This window comes from Camelina sativa, chromosome 13 (genome assembly GCF_000633955.1).
Source record: "Camelina sativa cultivar DH55 chromosome 13, Cs, whole genome shotgun sequence".
Classification (NCBI taxonomy): Eukaryota; Viridiplantae; Streptophyta; class Magnoliopsida; order Brassicales; family Brassicaceae; genus Camelina; species Camelina sativa.
In genome coordinates, this window is record NC_025697.1 from 3,560,507 (window position 1) to 3,576,120 (window position 15,614).

Consider the following 15,614-nt stretch of genomic DNA (forward strand, 5'->3'; position numbering starts at 1 on the left):
AGCCCTAGGAAAGTCTCTGTCTCAAAATTGCGACTAGTTGAAAAAAAAAACAGAGAGAGTCAAGATGGGAGGAGAGAAGAGGAAATCTAGTTTAAAAAACCTAGCTAATAAAAAAAAGAGGAGATCAGGACCTCACTTACCGAACTCAATACTCAAGATCATTGCTAATGAGAAACGTCCTTTGAACTCTGACGATGAGATTGACTCCGATGAGTGCGATTTGTACGAGTACGAAGAAGGTGTGCCTGAAGAGGAATCCAGGAAAAACAACCGTTACGGCCGCGTTGTCAACTACAATTTCGTCCTTTCCAAGGACTTCAAGGTTTTTTTTGTTCCCTTAGTTAATATTCCGCGGTCGATTCGATTGTGTTTCTTATCGCCGTCACTGTAGGAGTTTGATTTTAGGTTAAGAGTTGTTTGGATAACACGTAATAATTTAGGTTAAAAGTTGTTTAATTTGGATTGCCTGGCCTCTTCTAATCGAGATCGAGACTAACTTGTAAATTGTATTTATTTCAACGAAGGATGAAAACGTGGAGTCAGAAGATGATGATGATGATGATGATAGACACCCACGGATGCTGGAAGCTGTCACTGGAATCCCAAGAGCAGCCTTTCAAGGTATTGATACAGAGTCTTGCCTTTATCTTCTATTCATTGCATTTGTAAGCTGTAAAATATAAACTTTTTTTTTTGTTTTCAGGAGAGAGTAAGAGAAAACATGTAGTCTTCACAGAACCATATCCAGAGTCTGAATTCAATCCTACCCGTGATGTTCTAGAGGGTAAATCCTTCACCACAATGGAACACCTTTTAAATCCTATTAAAGGACTACCTGGATCTAGCGAACTATGCGAGAGGGTCTACCGGATGGAAAAAGATACTCAATCTCTTGTTCATGCTCCTCAGCCAAAGCCAGAACGAGAAAGACTGGAACGGAGTGTAGTGAAAGGACTAGTTGGCGAGGCGTTAAGTAAGTGGGTGCCTCTGGTAAAGAGGAATAGGGAGGCACCAACTGTTTGCTTTAACCAAGATGTCAATGCTGGATACTCTACGGTTGGTGCAATAGCATCACAATTTCAGCCCAGGAATATATTGGAGATGAGAATGGCTTCTATATTAGATGATAATGAGGTTAGGGAGGCTCACAAAGTAGATGGTACTAGGCTCGTTGAATTGAACGAGGCAAGTTTTGTGATCTCTAGTTCATTCCCTGCTCCGCAGCTTACTTGACTTATAAATTATCTGGCATTGAACGTAGCTTATACGAATATCTGATATAACTGTTTGGATTGAATTTTGATACGTTGCAGGTATCTATGGAAGATCACATCAAGAAACGTGACCACATTGCTAAGATGAGGAGCATGCTCTTCCGTGCTGACCTGAAACGTAAACAAATCAAGAAGATTAAGTCTAAAACTTATCATCGCCTTAAAAACAAAGACCTGAAGAAATCAGGGGTTGGAGCATTGATGGACCCAGCAATGGCTAAAGAAGAGGCTAAGAACCAGGAGATTAGACGGGTAGAGGTCAGTCTACAATTTCCTCTTCACTTTCACAGATTCTTTCATCAAGACGTACACTTGTCAAACAAAAAAAAAGTGATTATTATTGTCTTATTTGTTCATATGTCATGTGTTATTATATATGCAGGAACGTATGACTTTAAAGCACAAAAACGCAGGAAAATGGGCCAAACGCATGCTAAGGCTTGGACTGGATAGTAAATATGATGGAACTCGTTCAGCTATATCTGAACAACTTCAAATTAATGCTACTTTGTCCAGAAAGATGAACTCCACAAAAGATGAAAGCAGTAGTGATGAGAGCGATGCAGAGTTGAATGATGGTTCAGATGAGGATGCTTCTGAACTGATAGCTAAAGCAAAGGTGAAGACACTTCAAGCTGTGGAAGATGATGAAGCCCCCATTACTGGTCTTATGTCATTACCTTTCATGGTAATTCTTGCTTTGTTTTCTCAAAACACCATTGAATACTTTTTCATTCTGGTTTTTTTCGTTCATTCATGTTTTTGGTTTGGTTAGGCTCGGGCTGAGAAAACGAAAAACCAGGAAGCTAAAGAAGAAGCTAAACGTGCAATTGAGGAGTATGAAGAGTTGGAGAACTATGGTGGAGCAGAAAACTCTAAAAAGTCCACTAATGTTGCTGGTGGTAGAAGAGTATTTGGGGCAGAAGCTCGAAAAGAGTCTAAAAAGGAATCAGACAACTTTTTTGATAACAGTGATAGTAGTGACAATGATATGGAAGATAATGACTCAGAGGCTTTAAAAGTTAATAATGCTTCTTCAACTGCTAGAAACACTGAAACCATTATGGAAACCGAGGTACCTTTCGATGATTCAGAGAGTGAAGCAGAGCAAATGGTTGATGGGATTTTGACATGTGGTTCAAAGGAAACCTATGAGATTCCTTGTCAAGCAGAGCTTGTAAGCCGTGCTTTTGCTGGTGATGACGTTGATGGTGAGTTTGAGAAGGATAAGCAAGAGGTACTGAATCAAGAAGTTCCTGAACCCGAGAAACCGGTTCAAGTTCTTGGTTGGGGACAATGGACTGATATCCAAAAAAAGAGAGGCTTACCTCAAAGGATGGTTAGAGAACACGAAGATGACATGAAAAGGAGAGAGCAAGCTCTCAAGTCAAGGAAAGACGCTCGTCTCGGACATGTTATCATATCAGAAAAAGTCGATAAAAAGGTAATTTAATACTACTGTCACACTTATATGCTTATCTCTTCCTCTGTTCTCGTTCATCATAACCATCCGATATCATGCATGCTGACTATATATATTTGACAGGCTGAGAAACTTTATACAAAGAGTCTACCTTTCCCTTACACATCCAACGAAGTTTTCGAACTTAGTATGCGTATCCCTAGAGGACCCGAGTTTAACCCCACAACTATTCTTCGAGATCTAAACCGACCTGAGGTTAACTTTTCATTACTTTTTTAAAAACTCTCATTAGTAGTGTACCCATTTCGCAAAATGTTGTAATTTCTCAAAACCCTGTGTGACGATTAATGCATGTGTGCAGGTTGTGAAGAAAGCTGGGGTGATCATTAAACCTGTCAAGTTTAAGGAAGTAAGATGCGAATGAGACAGTAGATGAAGAACACCCTCGTGGCCATCAGAAACATAAACCCAAAAAGGGTAGTAATAAGTCCAAGTAAAAGGCCAAATATTTTGCATTCTTTAAACTTAATTTTTTATCTCAACAGGAACACTTTTGCTTTGTTGTTTTTTTTTTTGTCGTTATCAAATCATTTGTTCATCAACAATCTTTTTTCCCACCTCCACCTTGGTTATTTTCGGTTCAGCAAGGGTTGAGATTATGACACAATTTGATTTGGTTCAACTACCGGTTAAGCATAATTTGATAACATCACGTCCTTCTGGGTTTCTTATCGGGCTTTTTGTATGGGCTAATTAAAACATCCTAAACCATCAAGCCCTAAAAGACTTAACGTGTTTCTGAGTTTCCCTCGACAAAGGGTAATTTAGTAATTATCAGGGTTTCAGAAACAACTCACCGTTTTGTTATCAGCAATGGTAGCGAAACTACATAACGTTTCTTATCTGTTTGCGCAAAAACGACATCGGTTTAGTACCACCAAGTCTATATCTGCTTCATTTCCTATCCGATTAAAACCCTTATCGTTCGTTGTGTTTTACTGTAAAACCCTCTCGACTCTTTCCTTATCTTCAACTTCAAATTCTCTCCGGTCACCACCGACGACGGGAACTTGGTAGTTACAAGTGCAAGATATGTCCTTGAAGTTCCCTCTCGGTGTACGTTTCATCACTCATTCTCTTCCTTGTACTCGCTTCCCTTCCATGAATTCAGGCGCACTTATCTATTCATTTCGCTCCGTCCCTGTTCTATCCAAAGCCTTTCCCTTTAGGTTAAAATACATCGGATTAGGTTCCCGGGTCAATTTTTCAACCCGACCAGAGAGATCCCAACCCGAATTCGTGCGGCGGAGTGGAGCTGGGGGTGAGATTCGCGCGTCCAAGAGCTTGATTGAGGACGAGGCAGAGCTTAGTGATTGGGTTAGCGATTTGAGGACTAGTTCTTCGCGTGGGAAGTTCACTAGCGAAGAAGATAACTCGGGTCCAGAGTTGGTTCGTAGAAACGTAGTAGACAGGGATAACAGTAGTAGGGGTCCAAGGAGGGGAAGGGAAGGCCAATCTGATAGGTTCGGTGGTGCTAGAAGAGGAAAGGAAGGTGAGATGGATAGGTTTGGGGGTTCGGACAGGAGGAGGACCACGTCGGATTCGTTTAGGAATCGAGAAGGTGCAAGGAACGGTCGTATTCAAGGAAAGAGTAGTGAGTCTTCTTTCCGTGGAAGGAATGAGAGAAATGTAGATTCAGGGTTTAGGAGAGACCGAGGTTTGGAAAACAACAAGGGATTAGGGAAACAGACAAGAGGTTTAAGACATGAAGTGGAAGATAGTTGTGACGAGGACGAGATGAGGATAGTATCGGGAAGCATTGATGATTTGCTTAGTGAAGATAGTAGTGATGAGGATGATGAAAATGATGAGCTTGTTATTCAGAAAGTGGGTTCTCCTAAGGCTGTCCGGACTGATATGCCAAGGAGTGATCATGTCAAGACTTCAGATTCTTACTTGTCTAAGACGAGGTATATTATCACTTTCAGTTTACATTTCTATTTTACATGTGAGGTGGTTGCTTCGGAGCTATTCTTCTGTCTTGCTTTGATCATTTAGTGCTGTTTGATTGAGAATTCTCTTTATGGTAAATGGTTTACAGATTTGATCAGTTCCCTCTGTCTCCCTTATCTCTAAAAGCTATCAAGGATGCGGGATTTGAGACAATGACTGTTGTGCAGGAGGCTACTCTTCCTATCATTCTCCAAGGTGAACTTTTCTTCATGAGCCTTGTTTACAAGGCCAATTCGAAAGAAAAAAAAAAAAAAAAAAAAAAANTTAGAGATGTAGTGACAATTTCTAATTGACGACATCTCACTAGCTTTTACAGATCACTTATGCAATAGCCAATAGGTCTTTCAAAAAAAAAAAATTCTTGTGTCTTCATGATTACTCAAATTTGCTATGTCTTCCATTTTGTAGCTTGATTGATTGTTTAAAATTCGTCTTTAAATCCTTCGTTTCTTCCGGGCTCTGTTATCCAGGTAAAGATGTCCTAGCCAAGGCCAAAACAGGCACTGGGAAAACCGTTGCATTTTTGGTAAGACATTCTACCCTCTGGGTTCATGGACATAAGTTGGTCAGTTAGGAATTGATCGGCCTTCGATTGGGATCTGTTCTTACTTCTTATCGTTGATGTTTATTTATAGCTTCCATCAATTGAAGCAGTTATCAAATCTCCTCCTCCAAGTCGGGATAACAGGCAACCCCCGATTGTTGTGCTTGTGGTATGCCCTACTCGGGAACTTGCCAGTCAAGCTGCTGCAGAAGCAAACACCTTGCTGAAGTATCACCCATCTATTGGTGTTCAAGTTGTGATTGGAGGCACAAAGCTTCCTACAGAGCAAAGACGTATGCAAACGAATCCTTGCCAGGTAATAAAAGATCGATCTCTTTTGCCTCTCTATGTGAAGTTAATTCCGAGCACATTCAAAAAAATAAAAAGAAGTTAATTCCGAGCAAATCTTCCAATTCCTTTAAGTTTAGCTGCTAAGATGGCTGCAGTACAGCCAGCTTTATCTATATATTGTTGATTAATCACATATTTTAAAACTCTCAGATACTTGTGGCTACACCCGGAAGGCTCAAAGACCATATTGAGAACACTTCTGGATTTGCAACAAGATTGATGGGTGTGAAAGTCTTAGTGCTTGATGAAGCTGATCATCTCTTGGACATGGGTTTCCGAAGGGACATTGAGAGGATAATTGCCGCTGTTCCTAAGCAGAGACAAACTTTTTTATTTTCTGCCACTGTACCGGAAGAGGTAAGTGTCAGTTTCTTGTACATAGGCTCTCAAAATTTGGGGTTGGAATCTTGAACTGTGTTTTCTGGTGTCAAGGTCCGCCAAATATGCCATGTTGCTCTGAAACGGGATCATGAGTTCATCAATTGTGTACAAGAGGGTACTGGGGAGACGCACCAAAAGGTAAAAGATATCTTTAGGTTGATTTATGTGAATGACCTGTCGTATGATTGGATTTATCGGTTTCTTATGTCTGTTATATCTCCCAGGTCACACAAATGTACATGATTGCATCACTAGATAGACATTTCTCGCTTCTATATGTGCTTCTTAAAGAACACATCGCTGATAATGTGGACTATAAGGTAACACTGTGTCTCTATTGCCATTCTCAATCACCAATGTCTGTATTTCTGAACTAACATAACCTCCTTGCTGTTGTAGGTTATTATTTTCTGTACAACTGCTATGGTGACAAGATTGGTGGCTGATCTGCTTAGTCAGCTAAGCCTGAACGTCAGAGAGATCCATTCTAGAAAACCGCAGAGTTACAGAACAAGAGTTTCTGATGAGTTCCGCAAGTCAAAGGCTATTATCCTTGTGACATCCGATGTATCTGCTCGTGGAGTCGATTACCCTGATGTGTCATTAGTCGTACAGGTAACAGTTTTCTGACATGGAATTGTTCTGTAAGTAACGATTCTATCTCTATTTCTTTACTGAAGTTGTTTGCTTTTGCAGATGGGATTGCCATCAGACAGGGAACAGTATATTCATAGACTTGGCAGAACCGGGCGGAAAGGTAAGGAAGGGGAAGGAGTTTTGTTATTGGCACCATGGGAAGAGTACTTCATGTCATCTGTTAAAGACTTACCCATCACCAAGTCTACTCTACCGCCACTAGACCCAGAGGCTGTGAAAAGGGTAAGCCTTTTCATATCAATGATGAACTCACATGAATTTGTGACTCTACTGAACTTGGCAAGCCTTTCTTAACTCATATTTGCTGGCAATCTAGAATGGCAATGGAACTTGAAACAGAATTTGAATCTCATAACACAAATCTCTATGAAGTCAAAAGCTAAGATTTTTGAAGAGTGTGTGACATGAGTGGAGTACTGATGGGTATAAGAAATTTGTTGAATTCAGGTGCAGAAAGGGCTTAGCCAAGTGGAAATGAAGAACAAGGAGGCGGCGTATCAGGCGTGGTTGGGCTACTACAAATCGCAGAAGATGATTGCAAGAGACACAACCAGACTGGTGGAGTTAGCCAATGAGTTTAGCCGCAGCATGGGACTTGACAGCCCACCAGCTATCGCAAAAAATGTTCTTGGCAAGATGGGTCTCAAAAACGTTCCTGGTCTTAGAACCAAGTAGATTCTTTAAGCTAGTGATTTGCTTTTGTCTGAAAACTTTAATGCTTTGTAAGTGTAATCTCTTGTCATTCTTGCTACACTTTAGACTTTCTAACTAAAAAAATCCTATAAAAGTTGCCTTTCTTATGAAAATCTTTTGCTTGCAATGGCCAGTTACCATGAGTATTCTTTGTTCTTACCATCACGCGACTCATATCGTTATCTTTCATAAAATTGGTAACATAAGAGCACTTAAGACAGTGTTCTACAATATGAAATTTACAGTTCCAAGCTTTCATGATGAGATATATAACAAATTTCACCAAGTTTAGGCAAATGACTTTTTGGAAAGTTGTGAAGATCTTGAAAAATTTAAACTAATTTCATTTAATAAAAAGGTGTTTCTGATATAAAAAGACATTTCAAAGCAATGAGAGCAAACCACGTGCCGTTTTAAATTTTGTTCAGAGATATTTTGGGCCACTCTATTCTCTTGAGTACCCCTTAAGCCCTAAATTTGAGTTTCTTCCTACAAAACCTTTTAAACCCTAAATTTACCGACGGCGGGAACTTGGTAGTTGAGAGAGCCTTACAGTCTTCATCTTTCTCTTCCATCTTTTCTGGGTCCTCTCGTTTCCATGAATTCCGATGGACCCAAATCCGGTAAGAAGAGACGGGAGCTTCGCGCTAAACATTTGAAAAAGCTCACGAGTGACCGGGAAGATGAGTCGGTAAAACTAGTCAAGGACAAGAACAACAATAGAGGTCCAAAGAGGGGAAGAGAAGCCCAATCTGATGATGTTGATGAGCCTCTTATCAAGAAAGCAGCAGCTTCTACTAAGCCTGTGGAGGTGGCTCAAATTGCTAAAACTTCAGATTCTTATTTGTCTAAGACAAGGTACATTATTTGTTTAACTAAAGATTATCTTATGAACTATGTGAACTCTCTTAGTAGAAACTGCATTTTTATAGAGGGTACAATTTAGTCTCTTTTTGTGTTATGCAAGTGAGGAGATTTTGCTTTAGAACTGCTCTGACCATATTCGTTGCTGTTTGATTGAGAATACTTTTGATGCTTAAATGGTTTTTACAGATTTGATCAGTTCCCTCTGTCACCATTATCACTAAAAGCAATTGCGGATGCTGGATTTAAGACAATGACTGTTGTACAGGAGGCTACTCTTCCTCTCATTCTCAAAGGTGAACTTTTCTTTCATTCTTGTTGGAGTTGCTTATAAGGTGAAAAGATAACATACGCATGATTGAGAACTATATGGACGATTTCTAGTGGAAGATGTCTCACAAGCTTGAAAGAAATTCAGAAGCTTTTGTATCTTTCTTCCGGATGGCTCATATTTTGTCAGACTTAACATTTTTGAAGCTTGGCTGATTGTTTATTGTTCCGCTAATATGTTTTCTTTTTAACTCCTTGGTTTTCCAGGTAAAGATGTCCTAGCCAAGGCCAAAACAGGCACTGGGAAAACTGTTGCATTTTTGGTGAGGCATTCTACACTCTTGAGTTCATGCGTTTAAGNAAACTTGCAAGCCTTTCTCAAAATTAACTTGCTAGCAAGTAGCAACCCATAACAACCAGACTACTATACTAAACTATATTGGGATGCANGCCTTCAGTGGGATTTGTTCTTAATGTTGATGTTTACATTGAAGCTTCCATCAATCGAAGCTGTTATCAAATCTCCTCCTGCAAGCCGGGATAATAGGCATCCCCCAATTATTGTGCTTGTGGTATGCCCTACTCGGGAACTTGCTTGTCAAGCTGCTGCAGAAGCAAACATCTTGCTGAAGTATCACCCATCTATTGGTGTTCAAGTTGTGATTGGAGGCACAAAGCTTCCTACAGAGCAAAGACGTATGCAAAAGAGTCCATGCCAGGTAAAATTTTCAATCTGTATTTATGTAAACTTATTTCTGAACAAAATCTTGCATTTCCATTGAGCTGTACTTCTAAAATGAAACTTGTTATCTGACCATTAGAGTTGCATTTATTTTTTCTTCAAACTGATTTGGTTGTTCTTCACTAAAACAATATGAACTCATTATTTAAATGGCTAAGAATATAAATTAAGAAAGATATATTCAAAAAAGAATGTATTTCGCTAAACAAGTTAGGATTGTTTCTAATCATAGGATATGTTCCTTGATTTAGCCTCTTATGCATTTACATTTTTTTGCATTTTTTCTCTTCCCTGTAGTCAGAGTAGCTGCGGAGATGATGATCTTTGTCTCTGTATATTTTTAAATAATAACATATTTGCACAATCTCAGATTCTCGTGGCTACACCCGGAAGGCTCAAAGACCACATCGACAACACGTCCGGATTTGCAACAAGGTTGATGGGTGTGAAAGTCCTTGTGCTTGATGAAGCTGATCATCTCTTGGACATGGGTTTCCGAAGGGATATTGAGAGGATAATAGCTGCTGTTCCGAAGCAGAGACAGACATTTTTATTTTCCGCCACAGTACCTGAAGAGGTAAGTGTCAGTTTCTTGCACAACGACTCTCACTTTTGGGTTGGAATCTTGAATCGTGTTGTTTTGGTATTAAGGTCCGTCAAATATGCCATGTTGCTCTGAAACCGGATCATGAGTTCGTCAACTGTGTTCAAGAGGGGGCAGGGGAGACGCATCAAAAGGTAAAAGATTGCTTTTTTTAAGTTCAGGTGAACGAATGGCCTTATGATTGAATGTTATTGGTTTCTCATGTCTGTTTTATCTCCCAGGTCACACAAATGTACATGATTGCATCATTGGATAGACATTTCTCGCTTCTATATGGTCTTCTGAAAGAACACATCACAGAAAATGTGGGCTATAAGGTAATATTCTTCCTCCAATGCCATTGTGAATCACCACTGTATGTCTGGATTAACACAATCTCTTTGCTGTTGCAGATTATCATTTTCTGTACAACTGCTATGGTCACAAGATTGATGGCTGATCTGCTTGGTAAGCTATGCCTGAACGTCAGAGAGATCCATTCTAGAAAACCGCAGAGTTACAGAACCAGAGTTTCTGATGAGTTCCGCAAGTCCAAGAGTATTATCCTTGTAACATCCGATGTATCTGCTCGTGGTGTTGATTACCCTGATGTGTCACTAGTCGTACAGGTAAACCATATAGTAGTTTTCCATTATAGAGTCGAACAGTTGCTACAAAGTTAGTCGTTTTTTACTGAAGTCGTTGTGTATATGTTGCTTTTGCAGATGGGATTGCCATCAGACAGAGAACAATATATACATAGACTTGGCAGAACTGGGCGGAAAGGGAAGGAAGGAGAAGGTATACTATTGTTGGCACCGTGGGAAGAGTACTTTTTATCTTCTGTGAAAGACTTGCCCATCACAAAGACTTCTTTACCGCCAATAGACCATGAAGCTGTGAAAAAGGTAAGCTTTTTCAAATACTATATGAATTTGACTCTACTAAACTTGCAAGCCTTTCTCAAAATTAACTTGCTAGCAAGTAGCAACCCATAACAACCAGACTACTATACTAAACTATATTGGGATGCAAGTTCCCAATGTTTAAAATATATTTTTTAAGAGTATGTAACTCGAGTGAGCATTGATGAATGTGAGAACACATGTTAAAAATCAGGTGCAGAAAGGGCTTAGCCAAGTGGAAATGACGAACAAGGAGGCAGCATATCAGGCGTGGTTGGGTTACTACAAATCACAGAAGAAGATTGCAAGTGACACGACCAGACTGGTGGAGTTAGCTAATGAGTTTAGCCGCAGTATGGGACTTAGCACCCCTCCAGCTATCCCTATAAATGTTCTTGGCAAGATGGGTCTCAAAAACGTTCCTGGTATAAGAGTCGCTCCTGGTTTTGACAAGAAGAAAACAAATAGAAATTTTCGTTCCCGCTAGATTTTTTCCTAATGGTATGTTTTGTTTTCAAACTTTATTGCTTTTGAAGGTATTCTCTCTTGTTATACATGTAACACTTTGATTTTCTAAATATACAAAATCTATAAAAGTTACCTTCTTATGAAGGTATTTTTTGTAAGAAAATTATATTGTCATGTTCTTTGTTACAGCTAAGCAATTTTGGATTTATGATTCATTGTATTTTCGAATTAGTTTCTTTCGATCACCTATATTTGAATATGAGAGCTTACTTTTAAATTCTGTAAAGTCAAATGTTGAACTACCTAATGTACCTATGCCATCGAAGTTATCGAACCTCAATCCTTAAAATCTTAACATCAATCAAAGAGATACAAGTGACAAAGTAATCGAACTTCAATCCTTAAAGTTTGGCCTAATTGATCCAATTCTTCAGTAAGAAAGCTTAGAAGCATAGCGACTAACCAAAATATAGAAGCATTTTAGAAATCGTAATAAAAACTTCTATTTTCCCCGGCAAAAAAAGAAATAATGGAACCTCAGATTCAAAGAGTACTGAAAAGAAGGTGATGATGAATGGTAACAGTAAAAAACAAAACCCAACACCATCTTTCTACTCAAGCTTTGCCTTTCACCATACCACCATAAGGCTATGCCTTTTTGTTGTAAATTGTAAAGCTCTACTAAACCCTAAACTGAGCCAAAAAAAAAAAAAACAGAGAAGGCAAGATGAAAATGGTAAGTTTGGCTATGGCTGCAACTGCAAGCTTTTCCTATACAGAATTGAATTCTGCTACGTGTTTAGTCCTCTTTCCACTTGTTAACATATCTCAAGAAGGCACTAGCTGGATTTTCATGAAGTGGAGCTCTGACACGGGTAGATCTCCTAACCACTGCTTCTTCCATTTCTATGTTGTGAGCAATGTCCTTCGTCCTCTTTTGTAGTGTAGAGCTGCAAATCACACACAAGTCATCGCCAGGTTTTAAAGCCATGACACATAAACAAGGAGACTTTGATAAATGTGGTGTTACTCTTCTACATGTGCATCAAAGTGAGGATAGAACAAGTGACCTGAATAATAAATAATGCAGATTATGCAAAAGAGAAGTGGGAAGCTATAACTGACCATATTCTGTCATAGAATTTCTCTAGCTGTATATGTAACGACAGTTCCCTCTCTCCTTTACGGTTTAGCGTACCCATCAATGCATCGAGCTGGATATCAAGAAACATACACAAAATTGAACAAGATCTATACAATCAAATGATCAAACAAGGAAATGAACCATGTGGATTGATGATACCTCTTCCTTGGAGGTATAATATCCCCATTCTTTGGAATCAGAATCCTCAACAAATATCCTACCATTGCTTCGGAACCACCAGTACCTGTTGTAATCCCGATCTTTACCTAAGGGGTTTGTACGTATGACTATTTTCTCCATCTCTCGTTCATAATATTGCCTCTGCATGTAAAATTAAAAGTTCACACTTGATGTGCATAAACAAAAAAGCCCACACGTGCATATATGAAAACAACCACATATCAAAAATAATTATGAGGGGAAGGACTCTACCCTCTGTTCGGGCCCCCTCCTTTCCGAAGCTCCTTTCTCATCTTCACTTGCCGATTTTGCCTCCTGCTTCTTCACTGAAAATCCTTTCTCCTCCTCTTCCTCCTCTGCTCCATCCTCATCTTCCTCCCCCTTCTCCTCCTCCTTTGGTTCGATTTTAATACCCGNGAAAACAAATAGAAATTTTCGTTCCCGCTAGATTTTTTCCTAATGGTATGTTTTGTTTTCAAACTTTATTGCTTTTGAAGGTATTCTCTCTTGTTATACATGTAACACTTTGATTTTCTAAATATACAAAATCTATAAAAGTTACCTTCTTATGAAGGTATTTTTTGTAAGAAAATTATATTGTCATGTTCTTTGTTACAGCTAAGCAATTTTGGATTTATGATTCATTGTATTTTCGAATTAGTTTCTTTCGATCACCTATATTTGAATATGAGAGCTTACTTTTAAATTCTGTAAAGTCAAATGTTGAACTACCTAATGTACCTATGCCATCGAAGTTATCGAACCTCAATCCTTAAAATCTTAACATCAATCAAAGAGATACAAGTGACAAAGTAATCGAACTTCAATCCTTAAAGTTTGGCCTAATTGATCCAATTCTTCAGTAAGAAAGCTTAGAAGCATAGCGACTAACCAAAATATAGAAGCATTTTAGAAATCGTAATAAAAACTTCTATTTTCCCCGGCAAAAAAAGAAATAATGGAACCTCAGATTCAAAGAGTACTGAAAAGAAGGTGATGATGAATGGTAACAGTAAAAAACAAAACCCAACACCATCTTTCTACTCAAGCTTTGCCTTTCACCATACCACCATAAGGCTATGCCTTTTTGTTGTAAATTGTAAAGCTCTACTAAACCCTAAACTGAGCCAAAAAAAAAAAAAAAAGAGAAGGCAAGATGAAAATGGTAAGTTTGGCTATGGCTGCAACTGCAAGCTTTTCCTATACAGAATTGAATTCTGCTACGTGTTTAGTCCTCTTTCCACTTGTTAACATATCTCAAGAAGGCACTAGCTGGATTTTCATGAAGTGGAGCTCTGACACGGGTAGATCTCCTAACCACTGCTTCTTCCATTTCTATGTTGTGAGCAATGTCCTTCGTCCTCTTTTGTAGTGTAGAGCTGCAAATCACACACAAGTCATCGCCAGGTTTTAAAGCCATGACACATAAACAAGGAGACTTTGATAAATGTGGTGTTACTCTTCTACATGTGCATCAAAGTGAGGATAGAACAAGTGACCTGAATAATAAATAATGCAGATTATGCAAAAGAGAAGTGGGAAGCTATAACTGACCATATTCTGTCATAGAATTTCTCTAGCTGTATATGTAACGACAGTTCCCTCTCTCCTTTACGGTTTAGCGTACCCATCAATGCATCGAGCTGGATATCAAGAAACATACACAAAATTGAACAAGATCTATACAATCAAATGATCAAACAAGGAAATGAACCATGTGGATTGATGATACCTCTTCCTTGGAGGTATAATAGCCCCATTCTTTGGAATCAGAATCCTCAACAAATATCCTACCATTGCTTCGGAACCACCAGTACCTGTTGTAATCCCGATCTTTACCTAAGGGGTTTGTACGTATGACTATTTTCTCCATCTCTCGTTCATAATATTGCCTCTGCATGTAAAATTAAAAGTTCACACTTGATGTGCATAAACAAAAAAGCCCACACGTGCATATATGAAAACAACCACATATCAAAAATAATTATGAGGGGAAGGACTCTACCCTCTGTTCGGGCCCCCTCCTTTCCGAAGCTCCTTTCTCATCTTCACTTGCCGATTTTGCCTCCTGCTTCTTCACTGAAAATCCTTTCTCCTCCTCTTCCTCCTCTGCTCCATCCTCATCTTCCTCCCCCTTCTCCTCCTCCTTTGGTTCGATTTTAATACCCGTCATCTGCCTTTTGTGCTTTCTCAGATAGACATTCCCCATAAGCCTGTTACTACCATGAGAAAAATGAGCTCCCAAGTGATCTGAAGACCAAATGTTCTGCTAATGAGTAAATATGATATAAGCCATACCTTTTCTCTGATTTTTCAAAATTTTCTGAAGAAACAAACCCATTCTCCATCTTGCTTCCCCCTGCAGTGCTCTCTTTCTTTTCGCTGTCTTCACTACTTTCTGTTACTTGTGGGCTATTTTTCTTTATCTCCAACCTACTATTGTCTAAAACTCCATTAGATTCCTCGCCAGTTTTGGACCGTTCTTTCTCCTCTCTTTTCTGTCGGGCCTCTGTCAACGCTTCTTCTCTTCTAGCAGCTCCAAGGGCATGCCGCTGTTCAACAAGCTCATCTATTTCCCCCTTGAACATACTTGTTACAGTTATATAGTTCACTATTTCTCTTAAGATTTTCAATTTTACAATTGGGTCCAAAAGACCATAATGTCCCCGCCTAATCGTTCCAAGGTCAATGCACAAATCAGAAGCGTCGACTGATTCCAAGAAATCACAAAGATACTCTCCCCATGTGATCAATGTTATCTGAAATAAAGCAACAAGCAGGCCATCAAACACAAGGAAAACTAAAAATCACAAGATTGGCGACTTAATGTTGAATGCGAATAGCATATAACTGTGTGGTCAATTTTGTTAATTAAGGATGATTTCCATGAGACGAAGATCTGACCTTTNTATGGCTGCAACTGCAAGCTTTTCCTATACAGAATTGAATTCTGCTACGTGTTTAGTCCTCTTTCCACTTGTTAACATATCTCAAGAAGGCACTAGCTGGATTTTCATGAAGTGGAGCTCTGACACGGGTAGATCTCCTAACCACTGCTTCTTCCATTTCTATGTTGTGAGCAATGTCCTTCGTCCTCTTTTGTAGTGTAGAGCTGCAAATCA

At 39.1% G+C, this 15,614-nt stretch overlaps 4 protein-coding genes and 1 pseudogene across 5 annotated transcripts in view; 3 read left to right on the forward strand and 2 right to left on the reverse strand.

Moving 5' to 3' along the window:
• Positions 65-3,194, forward strand: LOC104737898 (annotated as a pseudogene).
• LOC104734895 (DEAD-box ATP-dependent RNA helicase 26) lies at positions 3,676-7,460 on the forward strand. The gene is made up of 10 exons (XM_010454574.2): positions 3,676-4,667; positions 4,799-4,905; positions 5,181-5,236; positions 5,346-5,570; positions 5,756-5,962; positions 6,038-6,124; positions 6,211-6,306; positions 6,386-6,601; positions 6,683-6,865; positions 7,091-7,460. Exons 1-10 carry the CDS (start codon positions 3,790-3,792, stop codon positions 7,316-7,318), a joined length of 2,283 nt encoding a protein of 760 aa, XP_010452876.1. The 5' UTR covers positions 3,676-3,789; the 3' UTR covers positions 7,319-7,460.
• On the forward strand, positions 7,935-13,113 carry LOC104734894 (DEAD-box ATP-dependent RNA helicase 25). Of its 2 annotated transcripts, XM_019234714.1 has the most exons (11): positions 7,935-8,194; positions 8,390-8,496; positions 8,738-8,793; positions 8,965-9,189; positions 9,583-9,789; positions 9,864-9,950; positions 10,038-10,133; positions 10,209-10,424; positions 10,521-10,703; positions 10,915-11,201; positions 12,955-13,113. In XM_019234714.1, exons 1-10 carry the CDS (start codon positions 7,935-7,937, stop codon positions 11,185-11,187), a joined length of 1,710 nt encoding a protein of 569 aa, XP_019090259.1. In that variant the 3' UTR covers positions 11,188-11,201; positions 12,955-13,113. The 2 variants fall into 2 exon arrangements, with proteins under 2 accessions (XP_019090259.1, XP_010452875.1); XM_010454573.2 differs by lacking the exon at positions 12,955-13,113 and having other exon boundaries at positions 10,915-11,364.
• Positions 11,656-12,902, reverse strand: LOC104734893 (DDT domain-containing protein DDB_G0282237-like). The gene is made up of 4 exons (XM_010454572.1): positions 12,745-12,902; positions 12,472-12,633; positions 12,294-12,382; positions 11,656-12,118 (listed from the first exon to the last, which is right to left on the reverse strand). Exons 2-4 carry the CDS (start codon positions 12,610-12,612, stop codon positions 11,968-11,970), a joined length of 381 nt encoding a protein of 126 aa, XP_010452874.1. The 5' UTR covers positions 12,613-12,633; positions 12,745-12,902; the 3' UTR covers positions 11,656-11,967.
• The window catches only part of LOC104734892 (DDT domain-containing protein DDB_G0282237-like), a gene marked incomplete in the record, with an annotated part of 7,121 nt that continues 4,947 nt past the window's right edge, over positions 13,441-15,614 (reverse strand). Inside the window, 5 exon segments of the mRNA XM_019234713.1 lie at positions 13,441-13,871; positions 14,047-14,135; positions 14,225-14,386; positions 14,498-14,705; positions 14,791-15,251. Coding sequence (XP_019090258.1) covers positions 13,721-13,871; positions 14,047-14,135; positions 14,225-14,386; positions 14,498-14,705; positions 14,791-15,251 — 1,071 coding nt within the window.